The sequence below is a fragment of the Pseudophryne corroboree genome, chromosome 6 (assembly GCF_028390025.1).
Source record: "Pseudophryne corroboree isolate aPseCor3 chromosome 6, aPseCor3.hap2, whole genome shotgun sequence".
Classification (NCBI taxonomy): Eukaryota; Metazoa; Chordata; class Amphibia; order Anura; family Myobatrachidae; genus Pseudophryne; species Pseudophryne corroboree.
In genome coordinates, this window is record NC_086449.1 from 405,654,889 (window position 1) to 405,673,919 (window position 19,031).

A 19,031-nucleotide genomic window follows, 5' to 3' on the forward strand; every position below is an offset into this window, starting at 1 on the left:
CAATCTCTCTATCATTGCATTACCCTTTTTCGGAGTATAACTTGACTGCACCTTAAAATAAGAATTTACTTACCGATAATTCTATTTCTCATAGTCCGTAGTGGATGCTGGGACTTCCGCAGGAGACTGGGCACAAAAATAAAAGCTTTAGACTAGCTGGTGTGCACTGGCTCCTCCCCCTATGACCCTCCTCCAAGCCTCAGTTAGGATACTGTGCCCGGACGAGTGTACATAATAAGGAAGGATTTTGAATCCCGGGTAAGACTCATACCAGCCACACCAATCACACTGTACAACCTGTGATCTGAACCCAATTAACAGTATGATAAACGTAGGAGCCTCTGAAAAGATGGCTCACAACAATAAACAACCCGATTTTTTTGTAACAATAACTATATACAAGTATTGCAGACAATCCGCACTTGGGATGGGCGCCCAGCATCCACTACGGACTATGAGAAATAGAATTATCGGTAAGTAAATTCTTATTTTCTCTGACGTCCTAGTGGATGCTGGGACTTCCGTAAGGACCATGGGGATTATACCAAAGCTCCCAAACGGGCGGGAGAGTGCGGATGACTCTGCAGCACCGAATGAGAGAACTCCAGGTCCTCCTCAGCCAGGGTATCGAATTTGTAAAAGTTTGCAAACGTGTTTGCCCCTGACCAAGTAGCTGCTCGGCAAAGTTGTAAAGCCGAGACCCCTCGGGCAGCCGCCCAAGATGAGCCCACTTTCCTTGTGGAATGGGCTTTAACAGATTTTGGCTGTGGCAGTCCTGCCACAGAATGTGCAAGCTGAATTGTACTACAAATCCAACGAGCAATCGTCTGCTTAGAAGCAGGAGCACCCAGCTTGTTGGGTGCATACAGGATAAACAGCGAGTCAGATTTTCTGACTCCAGCCGTCCTGGAAACATATATTTTCAGGGCCCTGACTACGTCCAACAACTTGGAGTCCTCCAAGTCCCTAGTAGCCGCAGGCACCACAATAGGTTGGTTCATGTGAAACGCTGAAACCACCTTAGGGAGAAATTGAGGACGAGTCCTCAATTCTGCCCTGTCTGAATGAAAAATTAGGTAAGGGCTTTTATATGACAAAGCCGCCAATTCTGAGACACGCCTGGCTGACGCCAGAGCTAACAGCATGACCACCTTCCATGTGAGATATTTTGATTCCACAGTGGTGAGTGGTTCAAACCAATGTGATTTTAGGAACCCTAAAACTACATTGAGATCCCAAGGTGCCACTGGTGGCACAAAAGGAGGCTGTATATGCAGTACCCCCTTGACAAACGTCTGAACTTCAGGCACTGAAGCCAGTTCTTTCTGGAAGAAGATCGACAGGGCCGAAATTTGAACCTTAATGGATCCTAATTTTAGGCCCATAGACAGTCCTGCTTGCAGGAAATGCAGGAAACGACCCAGTTGAAATTCCTCTGTGGGGGCCTTCTTGGCCTCACACCACGCAACATATTTTCGCCAAATGCGGTGATAATGTTTCGCGGTTACATCCTTCCTGGCTTTGATCAGGGTAGGGATGACTTCATCTGGAATGCCTTTTTCCATCAGGATCCGGCGTTCAACCGCCATGCCGTCAAACGCAGCCGCGGTAAGTCTTGGAACAGACAAGGTCTCTGCTGGAGCAGGTCCTTTCTTAGAGGTAGAGGCCACGGGTCCTCCGTGAGCATCTCTTGCAGTTCCGGGTACCAAGTTCTTCTTGGCCAATCCGGAGCCACGAGTATAGTTCTTACTCCTCTCCTTCTTATGATTCTCAGTACTTTGGGTATGAGAGGCAGAGGAGGGAACACATACACCGACTGGTACACCCACGGTGTTACCAGAGCGTCCACCGCTATTGCCTGAGGGTCCCTTGACCTGGCGCAATATCTGTCCAGTTTTTTGTTGAGACGGGACGCCATCATGTCCACCTTTGGTTTTTCCCAACGGTTTACAATCACTTGAAAGACTTCTGGGTGAAGTCCCCACTCCCCCGGGTGGAGGTCGTGTCTGCTGAGGAAGTCTGCTTCCCAGTTGTCCACTCCCGGAATGAACACTGCTGACAGTGCCACCACATGATTTTCCGCCCAGCGAAGAATCCTTGCAGCTTCTGCCATTGCCCTCCTGCTTCTTGTGCCGCCCTGTCTGTTGACGTGGGTGACTGCCGTGATGTTGTCCGATTGGATCAATACCGACTGACCCTGAAGCAGAGGCCTTGCTTGACTTAGGGCATTGTAAATGGCCCTTAGTTCCAGGATATTTATGTGAAGAGACGTTTCCATGCTTGACCACAAGCCCTGGAAATTTCTTCCCTGTGTGACTGCTCCCCAGCCTCTCAGGCTGGCATCGGTGGTCACCAGCATCCAATCCTGAATGCCGAATCTGCGGCCCTCTAGAAGATGAGCACTCTGTAACCACCACAGGAGAGACACCTTTGTCCTTGGAGATAGGGTTATCCGCTGATGCATCTGAAGATGCGATCCGGACCATTTGTCCAGCAGATCCCACTGAAAAGTTCTTGCATGGAATCTTCCGAATGGAATCGCTTCATAAGAAGCCACCATTTTTCCCAGGACTCTCGTGCATTGATGCACTGACACTTGGCCTGGTTTTAGGAGTTTCCTGACTAGCTCGGATAACTCCCTGGCCTTCTCCTCCGGGAGAAACACCTTTTTCTGGACTGTGTCCAGAATCATCCCCAGGAACAGTAGACGTGTTGTTGGAATCAGCTGTGATTTTGGGATATTTAGGATCCACCCGTGCTGACGTAGCACTACCTGAGATAGTGCTACTCCGACCTCTAACTGTTCCCTGGACCTTGCCCTTATCAGGAGATCGTCCAAGTAAGGGATAATTAAGACGCCTTTTCTTCGAAGAAGAATCATCATTTCGGCCATTACCTTGGTAAAGACCCGTGGTGCCGTGGACAATCCAAACGGCAGCGTCTGAAACTGATAATGACAGTTTTGTACCACAAACCTGAGGTACCCTTGGTGAGAAGGGTAGATTGGGACATGGAGATAAGCATCTTTGATGTCTAGAGATACTATATAGTCCCCTTCTTCCAGGTTCGCTATCACTGCTCTGAGTGACTCCATCTTGAATTTGAACCTTTTTATGTAAGTGTTCAAGGATTTTAGATTTAAAATTGGTCTCACCGAGCCGTCCGGCTTCGGTACCACAAACAGCGTGGAATAATACCCCTTTCCCTGTTGTAGGAGGGGTACCTTGATTATCACCTGCTGGGAATACAGCTTGTGAATAGCTTCCACTACCGCCTCCCTGTCGGAGGGAGACGTTGGTAGAGCAGACTTCAGGAACCGGCGAGGGGGAGACGTCTCGAATTCCAATTTGTACCCCTGTGATACTACCTGCAGGATCCAGGGGTCCACTTGCGAGTGAGCCCACTGCGCGCTGAAATTCTTGAGACGGCCCCCCACCGTGCCTGAGTCCGCTTGTAGAGCCCCAGCGTCATGCTGAAGACTTGGCAGAAGCGGGGGAGGGCTTCTGCTCCTGGGAAGAGGCTGCCTGGTGCAGTCTTTTTCCCCTTCCTCTGCCCCGGGGCAGAAATGAGTGGCCTTTTGCCCGCTTGCCCTTATAGGGACGAAAGGACTGAGTTTGAAAAGACGGTGTCTTTTTCTGCTGAGAGGTGACCTGGGGTAAAAAGGTGGATTTTCCAGCCGTTGCCGTGGCCACCAGGTCCGATAGACCGACCCCAAATAACTCCTCCCCTTTATACGGCAATACTTCCATATGTCGTTTGGAATCCGCATCACCTGACCACTGTCGCGTCCATAACGCTCTTCTGGCAGAAATGGACATCGCACTCACTCTAGATGCCAGGGTGCAAATATCCCTCTGTGCATCTCGCATATATAGTAATGCATCCTTTAAATGCTCTATAGTTAATAATATACTGTCCCTATCCAGGGTATCAATATTTTCAGTCAGGGAATCCGACCAAGCCACTCCAGCGCTGCACATCCAGGCTGAGGCGATTGCTGGTCGCAGTATAACACCAGTATGTGTGTATATACCTTTTAGGATATTTTCCAGCCTTCTATCAGCTGGTTCCTTGAGGGCGGCCGTATCGGGAGACGGTAACGCCACTTGTTTTGATAAGCGTGTGAGCGCCTTATCTACCCTAGGAGGTGTTTCCCAACGTGCCCTAACCTCTGGCGGGAAAGGGTATAGTGCCAATAATTTATTAGAAATCAGCAGTTTTTTATCGGGGGAAAACCACGCTTTATCACACACCTCATTTAATTCATCTGATTCAGGAAAAACTACTGGTAGTTTTTTCACACCCCACATAATACCCTTTTTTGTGGTACTTGTAGTGTCAGAAATATTCAATGCCTCCTTCATTGCCGTGTTCATGTAACGTGTGGCCCTACTGGACATTACGTTTGTCTCCTCACCGTCGACACTGGATTCAGTATCCATGTCTGGGTCTGTGTCGACCATCTGAGGTAACGGGCGTTTTAGCGCCCCTGACGGTGTCTGAGACGCCTGAACAGGCACTAATTGATTTGCCGGCTGTCTCATGTCGTCAACAGTTTTTTGCAAAGTGCTGACATTGTCACGTAATTCTTTAAATACGACCATCCAGTCAGGTGTCGACTCCCTAGGGGGTGACATCACTAACACAGGCAATTGCTCTGCTTCCACATCATTTTCCTCCTCATACATGTCGACACAATCGTACCGACACCCAGCACACACACAGGGAATGCTCTGAAAGAGGACAGGACCCCACGAGCCCTTTGGGGAGACAGAGGGAGAGTTTGCCAGCACACACCAGAGCGCTATATATATACAGGGATAACCTTATGTAAGTGTTTCTCCCTTTATAGCTGCTGTTTTACATTAGCTGCCAATAGTGCCCCCCCTCTCTTGTTTTACCTTGATTCTTGTAGCAGGACTGCAGGGGAGAGTCAGGGAGCCGTCCTTCCAGCGGAGCTGTGAAAGAAAATGGCGCTTGTGTGCTGAGGAGAAAGGCTCCGCCCCCTTCACGGCGGCCTTTTCTCCCGCTTTTTTCAGGAAAACTGGCAGGGGTTAAATGCATCCATATAGCCCAGGAGCTATATGTGATGCATTTCTTTAGCCATATAAGGTTTTTATAGTGTTTTATTGCGTCTCAGGGCGCTCCCCCCCAGCGCCCTGCACCCTCAGTGACCGGAGTGTGAAGTGTGCTGAGAGCAATGGCGCACAGCTGCAGTGCTGTGCGCTACCTTATCTGAAGACAGGAACGTCTTCTGCCGCCGATTTCTCCGGACCTCTTCGCTCTTCTGGCTCTGTAAGGGGGCCGGCGGCGCGGCTCCGGGACCCATCCAGGCTGAACCTGTGATCGTCCCTCTGGAGCTAATGTCCAGTAGCCAAGAAGCCCAATCCACTCTGCACGCAGGTGAGTTCGCTTCTTCTCCCCTTAGTCCCACGATGCAGTGAGCCTGTTGCCAGCAGGACTCACTGAAAATAAAAAACCTATTTAAACTTTTACTTCTAAGCAGCTCAGGAGAGCCACCTAGCATGCACCCTTCTCGTTCGGGCACAAACATTTAACTGAGGCTTGGAGGAGGGTCATAGGGGGAGGAGCCAGTGCACACTAGCTAGTCTAAAGCTTTTATTTTTGTGCCCAGTCTCCTGCGGAGCCGCTGTTCCCCATGGTCCTTACGGAAGTCCCAGCATCCACTAGGACGTCAGAGAAAAAGGCATTATGCTGTAACATTATTATAATTGAAGTTTTTAAGATCTTGCTGCAGAGTAAACAAACCATATCCCTCTAGTGTCAACATGAATGGACCAGTAAGTACAGATGTGCCCACTTACATCTAGCTCCCTGTGTGTTCAACAACCCTCCTAGTCACGCCGTGCCTTGCCATAACTTGGTAGCGCCGAACTTTTTCCATTAAAATGCATCTTATTCGCAAAAATTATGCAAATAGGACGCACAAGCAGTTTTTACTGATTAAAATGATATGTGGCATGCCTATATTCTGTGTGTGCGATCACAGCTGTATCCGCATACGAAATGCTACTCTACGTTTTCCTAGAAAACACTGTAACATAGCATTTTGTATGCAGATACAGTAAATGCGAACGCCTCTGCCGGCGTTCACGGGCGGGGGTGGTGGTGGCAAAGCTCCGTTTCCTAGGCGGAGACAGAGCATTGCGGTGGCGGCATCAGGTAAACGGGGGCATGGTGGGGCAAACGGCGTGGCATGGGCGTGATCGGGGCAGCTGCGTGACATCACACACAGCCTCTCTGATCTAAAAGATGGCGTCAGCCCTCCTGAGGTTGCAGCCAGGCTGCGCCTGCAGGAGGCATCCACGATTTCTGCGATCACACTGAAATTGCGGTGCGACCACAATTTCAGCGTGGTCGCAGGAGGGGGGGGAGGGGGCATGCTGGATGGCCAGGCCCCCCATCATGCAAGCGAAAGGATTGCTAAATTTGTTTAAAAGCAGAATTTGCAATCCTTACTGAATAGGGTCCTTAGCTTAACAGCAAACTCTGTTAATATGCCAGATAATAAGATTTTACTTACCGATAAATCTATTTCTCGGAGTCCGTAGTGGATGCTGGGGTTCCTGAAAGGACCATGGGGAATAGCGGCTCCGCAGGAGACAGGGCACAAAAAGTAAAGCTTTTCCAGATCAGGTGGTGTGCACTGGCTCCTCCCCCTATGACCCTCCTCCAGACTCCAGTTAGGTACTGTGCCCGGACGAGCGTACACAATAAGGGAGGATTTTGAATCCCGGGTAAGACTCATACCAGCCACACCAATCACACCGTACAACTTGTGATCTAAACCCAGTTAACAGTATGATAACAGCGGAGCCTCTGAAAGATGGCTTCCTTCAACAATAACCCGAATTAGTTAACAATAACTATGTACAATTATTGCAGATAATCCGCACTTGGGATGGGTGCCCAGCATCCACTACGGACTCAGAGAAATAGATTTATCGGTAAGTAAAATCTTATTTTCTCTATCGTCCTAGTGGATGCTGGGGTTCCTGAAAGGACCATGGGGATTATACCAAAGCTCCCAAACGGGCGGGAGAGTGCGGATGACTCTGCAGCACCGAATGAGAGAACTCCAGGTCCTCCTTAGCCAGAGTATCAAATTTGTAAAATTTTACAAACGTGTTCTCCCCTGACCATGTAGCTGCTCGGCAAAGTTGTAATGCCGAGACCCCTCGGGCAGCCGCCCAAGATGAGCCCACCTTCCTTGTGGAGTGGGCCTTTACAGATTTAGGCTGTGGCAGGCCTGCCACAGAATGTGCAAGTTGGATTGTGCTACAGATCCAACGAGCAATCGTCTGCTTAGACGCAGGAGCACCCATCTTGTTGGGTGCATACAATATAAACAACGAGTCAGATTTTCTGACTCCAGCTGTCCTTGCAATATATATTTTTAATGCTCTGACAACGTCCAGTAACTTGGAGTCCTCCAAGTCACTTGTAGCCGCAGGCACTACAATAGGCTGGTTCAGATGAAATGCTGACACCACCTTAGGGAGAAAATGCGGACGAGTCCGCAGTTCTGCCCTGTCCGAATGGAAAATCAGATATGGGCTTTTGTAAGATAAAGCTGCCAGTTCTGACACTCTCCTGGCCGAAGCCAGGGCTAGAAGCATGGTCACTTTCCATGTGAGATATTTCAAATCCACCTTCTTTAGTGGTTCAAACCAATGAGATTTTAGAAAGTCCAAAACCACATTGAGATCCCACGGTGCCACTGGAGGCACCACAGGAGGCTGTATATGTAGCACTCCCTTAACAAAGGTCTGGACTTCAGGGACTGAAGCCAATTCTTTTTGAAAGAAAATCGACAGGGCCGAAATTTGAACCTTAATAGATCCCAATTTGAGACCCATAGACAATCCTGATTGCAGGAAATGTAGGAATCGACCCAGTTGAAATTCCTCCGTCGGAGCACTCCGATCTTCGCACCACGCAACATATTTTCGCCAAATTCGGTGATAATGTTGCACGGTTACTTCCTTCCTTGCTTTAATCAAAGTAGGAATGACTTCTTCCGGCATGCCTTTTTCCTTTAGGATCCGGCGTTCAACCGCCATGCCGTCAAACGCAGCCGCGGTAAGTCTTGAAACAGACAGGGACCCTGCTGAAGCAAGTCCCTCCTTAGAGGTAGAGGCCACGGATCTTCCGTGATCATCTCTTGAAGTTCCGGGTACCAAGTCCTTCTTGGCCAATCCGGAACCACTAGTATCGTCCTTACGCCTCTTTGCCGTATAATTCTCAATACTTTTGGTATGAGAGGCAGAGGAGGAAACACATACACCGACTGGTACACCCAAGGCGTTACCAGCGCGTCCACAGCTATTGCCTGCGGATCTCTTGACCTGGCGCAATACCTGTCCAGTTTTTTGTTGAGGCGAGACGCCATGCTGTCCACCATTGGTCTTTCCCAACGGGTTACCAGCAAGTGGAAGACTTCTGGATGAAGTCCCCACTCTCCCGGGTGAAGATCGTGTCTGCTGAGGAAGTCTGCTTCCCAGTTGTCCACTCCCGGGATGAACACTGCTGACAGTGCTATCACATGATTCTCTGCCCAGCGAAGAATCCTTGCAGCTTCTGCCATTGCACTCCTGCTTCTTGTGCCGCCCTGTCTGTTCACATGGGCGACTGCCGTGATGTTGTCCGACTGGATCAACACCGGTTTTCCCTGAAGCAGAGGTTCTGCCTGGCTTAGAGCATTGTATATTGCTCTTAGTTCCAGAATGTTTATGTGAAGAGACGTTTCCAGGCTCGTCCATACTCCCTGGAAGTTTCTTCCTTGTGTGACTGCTCCCCAGCCTCTCAGGCTGGCGTCCGTGGTCACCAGGATCCAATCCTGTATGCCGAATCTGCGGCCCTCCAATAGATGAGCACTCTGCAACCACCACAGAAGAGACACCCTTGTCCTTGGAGACAGGGTTATCCGCAGGTGCATCTGAAGATGCGACCCTGACCATTTGTCCAACAGATCCCTTTGGAAAATTCTTGCGCGGAATCTGCCGAATGGAATTGCTTCGTAAGAAGCCACCATTTTTCCCAGGACTCTTGTGCATTGATGTACAGACACCTTTCCTGGTTTTAGGAGGTTCCTGACAAGCTCGGATAACTCCTTGGCTTTTTCCTCCGGGAGAAAAATCTTTTTCTGAACCGTGTCCAGAATCATCCCTAGGAACAGCAGACGAGTTGTCGGCATTAACTGGGATTTTGGAATATTCAGAATCCACCCGTGCTGTTTTAGCACTTCTTGCGACAGTGCTAATCCCATCTCTAGTTGTTCTCTGGACCTTGCCCTTATTAGGAGATCGTCCAAGTATGGGATAATTAATATGCCTTTTCTTCGAAGAAGAATCATCATCTCGGCCATTACCTTTGTAAAGACCCGAGGTGCCGTGGACAATCCGAACGGCAGCGTCTGAAACTGATAGTGACAGTTTTGTACAACGAACCTGAGGTACCCCTGGTGTGAGGGGTAAATTGGAACGTGGAGATACGCATCCTTGATGTCCAAGGATACCATAAAGTCCCCCTCTTCCAGGTTCGCTATCACTGCTCTGAGTGACTCCATCTTGAACTTGAACTTCTTTATGTACAGGTTCAAGGACTTCAGATTTAGAATAGGCCTTACCGAGCCATCCGGCTTCGGTACCACAAAAAGAGTGGAATAATACCCCTTCCCTTGTTGTAGAAGAGGTACCTTGACTATCACCTGCTGAGAGTACAGCTTGTGAATGGCTTCCAAAACCGTCTCCCTTTCGGAGGGGGACGTTGGTAAAGCAGACTTCAGGAAACGGCGAGGTGGATCTGTCTCTAATTCCAACCTGTACCCCTGAGATATTATCTGCAGGATCCAGGGATCTACCTGCGAGTGAGCCCACTGCGCGCTGTAATTTTTGAGACGACCACCCACCGTCCCCGAGTCCGCTTGAGAAGCCCCAGCGTCATGCTGAGGCTTTTGTAGAAGCCGGGGAAGGCTTCTGTTCCTGGGAAGGAGCTGCCTGTTGCTGTCTCTTCCCTCGACCTCTGCCTCGTGGCAGATATGAATAGCCCTTTGCTCTCTTATTTTTAAAGGAACGAAAGGGCTGCGGTTGAAAAGTCGGTGCCTTTTTCTGTTGGGGAGTGACTTGAGGTAGAAAGGTGGATTTCCCGGCTGTAGCCGTGGCCACCAAATCTGATAGACCGACTCCAAATAACTCCTCCCCTTTATACGGCAAAACTTCCATATGTCGTTTTGAATCCGCATCGCCTGTCCACTGTCGCGTCCATAAAGCTCTTCTGGCCGAAATGGACATAGCACTTACCCGTGATGCCAGTGTGCAGATATCCCTCTGTGCATCACGTATATAAAGAAATGCATCCTTTATTTGTTCTAACGACAGTAAAATATTGTCCCTGTCCAGGGTATCAATATTTTCAATCAGGGACTCTGACCAAACTACCCCAGCACTGCACATCCAGGCAGTCGCTATAGCTGGTCGTAGTATAACACCTGCATGTGTGTATATACTTTTTTGGATATTTTCCATCCTCCTATCTGATGGATCTTTAAGTGCGGCCGTCTCAGGAGAGGGTAACGCCACTTGTTTAGATAAGCGTGTTAGCGCCTTGTCCACCCTAGGAGGTGTTTCCCAGCGCTCCCTAACCTCTGGCGGGAAAGGGTATAATGCCAATAATTTCTTTGAAATTATCAGCTTTTTATCAGGGGCAACCCACGCTTCATTACACACGTCATTTAATTCTTCTGATTCAGGAAAAACTATAGGTAGTTTTTTCACACCCCACATAATACCCTGTTTAGTGGTACCTGTAGTATCAGCTAAATGTAACGCCTCCTTCATTGCCAAAATCATATAACGTGTGGCCCTACTGGAAAATACGGTTGATTCGTCACCGTCACTACTGGAGTCAGTGCCTGCGTCTGGGTCTGTGTCGACCGACTGAGGCAAAGGGCGTTTCACAGCCCCTGACGGTGTTTGAGTCGCCTGGACAGGCACTAATTGATTGTCCGGCCGTCTCATGTCGTCAAACGACTGCTTTAGCGTGTTGACACTATCCCGTAGTTCCATAAATAAAGGCATCCATTCTGGTGTCGACTCCCTAGGGGGTGACATCCTCATATTTGGCAATTGCTCCGCCTCCACACCAATATCGTCCTCATACATGTCGACACACACGTACCGACACACAGCAGACACACAGGGAATGCTCCTAACGAAGACAGGACCCACTAGCCCTTTGGGGAGACAGAGGGAGAGTTTGCCAGCACACACCAAAAGCGCTATATATATATAACAGGGATAGCCTTATAATAAGTGCTCCCTTATAGCTGCTTTATATATATCAAAATATCGCCATAAATTTGCCCCCCCTCTCTGTTTTACCCTGTTTCTGTAGTGCAGTGCAGGGGAGAGACCTGAGAGCCGTCCTGACCAGCGGAGCTGTGAGAGGAAATGGCGCCGTGTGCTGAGGAGATAGGCCCCGCCCCTTTTCCGGCGGGCTCGTCTCCCGCTATTTAGTGAATCCAGGCAGGGGTTAAATATCTCCATATAGCCTCTGGGGGCTATATGTGAGGTATTTTTAGCCTTTATATAGGTTACATTTGCCTCCCAGGGCGCCCCCCCCCAGCGCCCTGCACCCTCAGTGACTGCGTGTGAAGTGTGCTGAGAGGAAAATGGCGCACAGCTGCAGTGCTGTGCGCTACCTTTAGAAGACTGCAGGAGTCTTCAGCCGCCGATTCTGGACCTCTTCTGACTTCAGCATCTGCAAGGGGGCCGGCGGCGCGGCTCCGGTGACCATCCAGGCTGTACCTGTGATCGTCCCTCTGGAGCTGATGTCCAGTAGCCAAGAAGCCAATCCATCCTGCACGCAGGTGAGTTCACTTCTTCTCCCCTCAGTCCCTCGTTGCAGTGATCCTGTTGCCAGCAGGACTCACTGTAAAATAAAAAACCTAAGCTAAACTTTTTCTAAGCAGCTCTATAGGAGAGCCACCTAGATTGCACCCTTCTCGGCCGGGCACAAAAATCTAACTGGAGTCTGGAGGAGGGTCATAGGGGGAGGAGCCAGTGCACACCACCTGATCTGGAAAAGCTTTACTTTTTGTGCCCTGTCTCCTGCGGAGCCGCTATTCCCCATGGTCCTTTCAGGAACCCCAGCATCCACTAGGACGATAGAGAAAAGAACAATTCATCCACTGTGAGAGACGTGATCTCTTCATCCTCTATCTCAGAGTTTCCCAAACTCCGCCATTACAATCCAGGCTTTGTGGATAGACATGCTTGAGCACAGGTAACTTAATAAGTACCTCAGTCAATTTGATATAACCATGTGGACTCAAGCATGGATATCCTTAAAACCTGGACTTTGTTGGGAGAGTTTGGGAAAACTCGTCCCTATCTCATTCCTACTTGGTTGCCAGTAACTAGTAAATCCTGGAACCCCCACCTCCACTGCTTAATAAAATGTAGTACTTAGCATCTATGGATGTTTGCATCTCTATATATTTAAACAACAAATCCTGAAACTATACCCGGGTATGGTGTGATTCATTTACAGAGGCACAGTTTCACATATCCAAAATACTGAATATTCTGAAATACAGAATTTTTAAACATGACGGAGATAGTGATACCTTTACTTTCTGGTGGTACAATGTATGTAAACTTTGTGTCATGCACAACATTATTAAAAATATTGTATAAAATCATCTTCAGGCTATGTGTATATATGAAACATAAATACATGCTGTGTTTATCCCCAAGATATCTCATTATGCTATGCAAATATTAAAAAAAACAGAAAAATCTGATATTCAAAATACTTCTGCATTTTGGATATGGGAGACTCAACCTGAAATAGTCCATCCCTCCAAAGAAACCTGTTCCAGTGATTTTCAGATCTTTTACTGTAGCTATATTAAAATGTACTAACCTATTTTAGCTGCTCACTGTACAGTAGAGTTTTCTGCTTTCCATTAAGCCGTCCCATTACATCTTCATCAGTTTTTTATATAATACAGTGAATTTCATTCCTGCGCTTCTTGTCACTGCTATTATACTATCAAGTACATATCATGCTACCTCCTGTTCTCTTCTATCTATAATGGCTTCCATGTCCAGCGTTCTGCGTTTATCTGGTGACTTGTTTAGCTGTCAGTTTACTTTCTGCCTTTGGCAATTGTTATTACATTGCTTTTTCCCCTTGTTTTTGAAACAAATGTTCTAGTACAAAAATGTTGTACAGTAGTAATCTAGTAATCCAGTACATTGTGTTTCCTTTCCTTGCTTTACCATGTCTCCTAATCCACTCTAACTTCCGGTCATTTGTATTAAATAGTCTATTTTACTAAATTCCACAAAGGGTAATATAGATTATTCTCAATTCGCATTCTATCTCACCATTCAACCTTTAACATTTGCAGTTTTATACTAATTAGGATAACAACGAGGCATGATGCATCTGTATTTAAACACAACATATAGTAAGTATAATTAGAAACAAACTTACCGGAAGTTTGGGGAGTGACTGGCAGTTGAAACCTGGACTGACACAGGGACTGCTGTCTGAGACTTCATGTAAGGTAAATATAATGCATTTGTTCACTTGAAAATATGTTTGTTATATTTTTGAGAATTTACAGATGTGTCCTCATTCATCTTTTCTGCTGTCGCACCAAACAGCCACGCTTGGCACGCCATGTCCTGTGAGGCTCTTCTAGCTCGGGAGTCTTTTTTGCATCTTTTATTGGCAAAAATGCATCTTAGCTGCAGAGTAAAGGCCCATACACACTAGCCGATTTTGAAATCACAGTAGCTCAACTTTTGGCGTTTTGAGCTACTTTGAGCTCAAACTCGTCCAGTGTTTATGGCCAGGCGATCAGCGGTGAGCACTGATGCGCGCTCCCGTATCATCGCTGGCCGCTGACGTCCGACAAGCTGTTTTACAAGCAGAGTAAACCACTTTCCGTAGTCTCCTACTGTGGAAAGTAATCTGTCTAAAATTAATTAAACAAAAGAGAGCGCATAGAAAATATATACCAATTTATTATTGAATAAAACACTTAAAATGTATTTATACTGATAATTTAAAACATGAATGAATGAAACCGCACAGAAGGAAACCACTGAACTAACAATGATATATGCTTGTATTCCCAAATGATTGTGGGAAAGAGAACGTTCTCAATGTAGCTGAGAGAGGTAATGTTCAATGTCCCACCAAGCAGGTGATAACTAATGAGCAAAGCAATAGAACCATAGCAGGTCCACTTGATCCTCTTGAAAAATAAGTAACATTTGTAGCAATGCAGTAAGAATGTGACCGATTCCTCCCACAGCAAGTGGGTAGGCTACAACCCCCCATCGCAATCCGACAGTGTGGTATCTCACCGCTGCAGATGAAGAGAGTGGTAGTCCGCTTCCAGAGCTCCTGGGTGATGCGGTAACACAGGCGCGGCGGTCAGATGCGGACAACGTCCCAGCAAGGGAGAAGGGGGGGGAACCCACACCACGGCTGGAGCTGGTAACTGGAGGTGGTGGTAAAAGTGCTGGATCAGCGCTGCGGTTGTAGGTGCAGTAGTCAGGGCTCACAATGATGCGGTTAACGTCCCTTATCCTTAACGCGTTTCTCCGACGTAGGGCAAGTCGGTTTCATCAGAAGGTAATTTTGAGGCACAAGAGTTGCACTATTTAAGGTGATTGGTAGCCTATCAGCATTTTTCCTCACCATAATTGCAATTGAAGTAACAGGTGCATAACAGGTGTTTCTAATCATTATGGTTTCCAACAGTTTCAAGCATACTTAAATTTATACATACAAGAGAAAACAACAATGTAATAAAAACCTTATAACAGACTAATTAAGTCTGATTTAAACGCACAAAACATGTAACAATCTTTTTGAAAAGATAAGTATAATAATGTGGCATCACGGAGAGAACATGATAAGCCTAAATGCATGTAAAATATATCATCCAGCGCATTCGCAGTATCATTAATCCGTGTAGCTCACCACACTAATGCTTAAGACGGAAAACAATACTAGACTATAGAGACCCAGGTTCGAATCCCCCTTCTCAATCAATTATTTTGCCATGAATTAATCATAAATATAGAGAGAATTCACAAAGTATATAATACGTACATAATCCCAATTTTTAAAAAGCATACTTAATCATGAATAGTAACCATAATACACATGGTAAATGGTATAGATGGTATAAGACTGGATAATGGAATAGATAAATAGAGATGAATAAATAATCCCACTTATATATTATTCATCTCTATACAGTCATTAAGACCCTTGGGGAATAGGGTACCCAAAGTATAGATCCAAAAAGCTTCCCGTTTACATAATACATTGAATCTATCCCCTCCTCTGATGGTGGGTTTAATGTGTTCTACCCCCTGCACTTTTAAACATTTGATGTCCCCATCATGTTCCTGTAACACATGCCTCACCAGACTGTGTTGACTAGTACCCCTCCGTATATTGCCCCTATGCTCTAAAAAACGTGTGTGTAGCATACGTGTGGTGCGACCCACATATTGTGCACCACACATACAGCTGATGACATAGATAACATAGCTAGTGCGGCAATCAATGACACTACATAAATCAAAGTAGGTCCGAAATGTCGATTAGTATACTTTAGTAGTTTTATCAATAATATAATCACATGTGGTACATTTGTATCTATTACATTTATAGCAACCCTTCAGTTTTGCCATATTTCTTAACCCAATAGTTCTATTAGATTCTATATTCAATTCCGTTGAAGAAAAATGGCTGGGAGCTAAAAAGGTTTGTAAATTTGACGCTTTTTTAAAAATGATACATGGTTCATCATCTAGTACAGTAGACAAGATCCTATCCGTTTTTAAAATCGGATAGTTTTTCCGAATGATATTTTTAAGTTCTCTAGAACATGTATTGAATTTAGTTACAAACCTAGGTTGATGTATGTTAAAGGAGGATTCCTTTATATCTCTCCGAACTAATAGGGAGTCCCTATCTTTTTGACGTGCTTCCTCTAATGCTTCCTCTATGATGTTAACAGGGTAACCTTGATCTTTAAACGATGTAGTTAATTCAGATGCTTGTGTCTCAAATTGTTCAATATGCGAACAGTTACGTCGGATTCTATAATATTGGCTTTTCGGGATATTATTAAGCCATGGACGAAAGTGGCAACTTCCATAATTCAAAAAATTATTAGTGCCAACTTGTTTATGATATGTTGAAGTGACCATTTGCTGATTACAGATAGAGATATCAATATCTAAGAAATTAAGAAGAAGCCTATAGACAATTAACTAATACTTTATTCTATACACAGTTAAAAACTGATCCGACAAAAGCTTTTCAGTTGGAATGTAAATTTCTTTTGGATATGGCTGTTAAAGCTGACACAATTTCTAAAAGTGAATATGCTTTTTTATTTAATAAATATCCTATTATCCCCACGTATTATCACCTCCCTAAGATACACAAGTCCCTCCAAGCACCCCCTGGTCGTCCTATTATTTCTGGTGTAGGGTCCCTCACTTCCAATTTGTCATCATTTGTTGATTATTTTTTTTACAGCCGCACGTCACTGCACTTAAATCACATATCAGGGACACTACTCATTTTTTGAATTTAATTAAGAGTGTGGAGTGGAAAAAAGACTATAGGCTCATGACGTGTGATGTGGAATCCCTTTACAGTAATATACCCCATGATAAAGGGATACTGGCTACCAAATTTTACTTGGAACAGGATGAGTCTATGGAAGATGCACTCCGCATTTTTATCATCGACGCTATTCAATTTATTTTATCTCACAATTATTTTACGTTTAATAATCACTTTTATTTACAGGTCCTCGGTGTGGCGTTGGGTGCCAGGTTCGCCCCGAGTTTTGCCAATCTCTATATGGGCCGCCTTGAGGAATCCCTCATTTGGGGGGGCCCATTCGGGACGAACCTGGTCCTTTATGGTCGCTACATCGACGACCTGTTCTTTATTTGGGAGGGAGATTTTCTTTCCACTGTATCATTTTTAGAGCACCTTAATTCTAATGAATTTGGTTTGCACTTCACGAGCACTACACATGAATCACGTATTAATTTCTTAGATATTGATATCTCTATCTGTAATCAGCAAATGGTCACTTCAACATATCATAAAGAAGTTGACACTAATAATTTTTTGAATTATGGAAGTTGCCACTTTCGTCCATGGCTTAATAATATCCCGAAAAGCCAATATTATAGAATCCGACGTAACTGTTCGCATATTGAACAATTTGAGACACAAGCATCTGAATTAACTACATCGTTTAAAGATCAAGGTTACCCTGTTAACATCATAGAGGAAGCATTAGTGGCAGCACGTCAAAAAGATAGGGACTCCCTATTAGTTCGGAGAGATATAAAGGAATCCTCCTTTAACATACATCAACCTAGGTTTGTAACTAAATTCAATACATGTTCTAGAGAACTTAAAAATATCATTTGGAAAAACTATCCGATTTTAAAAACGGATAGGATCTTGTCTACTGTACTAGATGATGAACCATGTATCATTTTTTAAAAAGCGTCAAATTTACAAACCTTTTTAGCTCCCAGCCATTTTTCTTCAACGGAATTGAATATAGAATCTAATAGAACTATTGGGTTAAGAAATATGGCAAAACTGAAGGGTTGCTATAAATGTAATAGATACAAATGTACCACATGTGATTATATTATTGATAAAACTACTAAAGTATACTCATCGACATTTCGGACCTACTTTGATTTATGTAGTGTCATTGATTGCCGCACTAGTTATGTTATCTATGTCATCAGCTGTATGTGTGGTGCACAATATGTGGGTCGCACCACACGTATGCTACACACACGTTTTTTAGAGCATAGGGGCAATATACGGAGGGGTACTAGTCAACACAGTCTGGTGAGGCATGTGTTACAGGAACATGATGGGGACATCAAATGTTTAAAAGTGCAGGGGGTAGAACGCATTAAACCCACCATCAGAGGAGGGGATAGATTCAATGTATTATGTAAACGGGAAGCTTTTTGGATCTATACTTTGGGTACCCTATTCCCCAAGGGTCTTAATGACTGTATAGAGATGAATAATATATAAGTGGGATTATTTATTCATCTCTATTTATCTATTCCATTATCCTGTCTTATACCATCTATACCATTTACCATGTGTATTTTGGTTACTATTCATGATTAAGTATGCTTTTTAAAAATTGGGATTATGTACGTATTATATACGTTGTGAATTCTCTCTATATTTATGATTAATTCATGGCAAAATAATTGATTGAGAAGGGGGATTCGAACCTGGGTCTCTATAGTCTAGTATTGTTTTCCGTCTTAAGCATTAGTGTGGTGAGCCACACGGATTAATGATACTGCGAATGCGCTGGATGATATATTTTACATGCATTTAGGCTTATCATGTTCTCTCCGTGATGCCACATTATTATACTTATCTTTTCAAAAAGATTGTTACATGTTTTGTGCGTTTAAATCAGACTTAATTAGTCTGTTATAAGGTTTTTATTACATTGTTGTTTTCTCTTGTATGTATAAATTTAAGTATGCTTGAAACTGTTGGAAACCATAATGATTAGAAACACCTGTTATGCACCTGTTACTTCAATTGCAATTATGGTGAGGAAAAATGCTGATAGGCTACCAATCACCTTAAATAGTGCAACTCTTGTGCCTCAAAATTACCTTCTGATGAAACCGACTTGCCCTACGTCGGAGAAACGCGTTAAGGATAAGGGACGTTAACCGCATCATTGTGAGCCCTGACTACTGCACCTACAGCCGCAGCGCTGATCCAGCACTTTTACCACCACCTCCAGTTACCAGCTCCAGCCGTGGTGTGGGTTCCCCCCCTTCTCCCTTGCTGGGACGTTGTCCGCATCTGACCGCCGCGCCTGTGTTACCGCATCGCCCAGGAGCTCTGGAAGCGGACTACCACTCTCTTCATCTGCAGCG

At 45.4% G+C, this 19,031-nt stretch overlaps 1 protein-coding gene across 1 annotated transcript in view; it reads right to left on the reverse strand.

Moving 5' to 3' along the window:
• Positions 1-19,031, reverse strand: part of PHYH (phytanoyl-CoA 2-hydroxylase) — a 62,718-nt gene that overhangs the window by 28,534 nt on the left and 15,153 nt on the right. Inside the window, exon 2 of the mRNA XM_063926892.1 lies at positions 13,525-13,580. Coding sequence (XP_063782962.1) covers positions 13,525-13,580 — 56 coding nt within the window. The remainder of the gene's footprint in view (positions 1-13,524; positions 13,581-19,031) is intronic.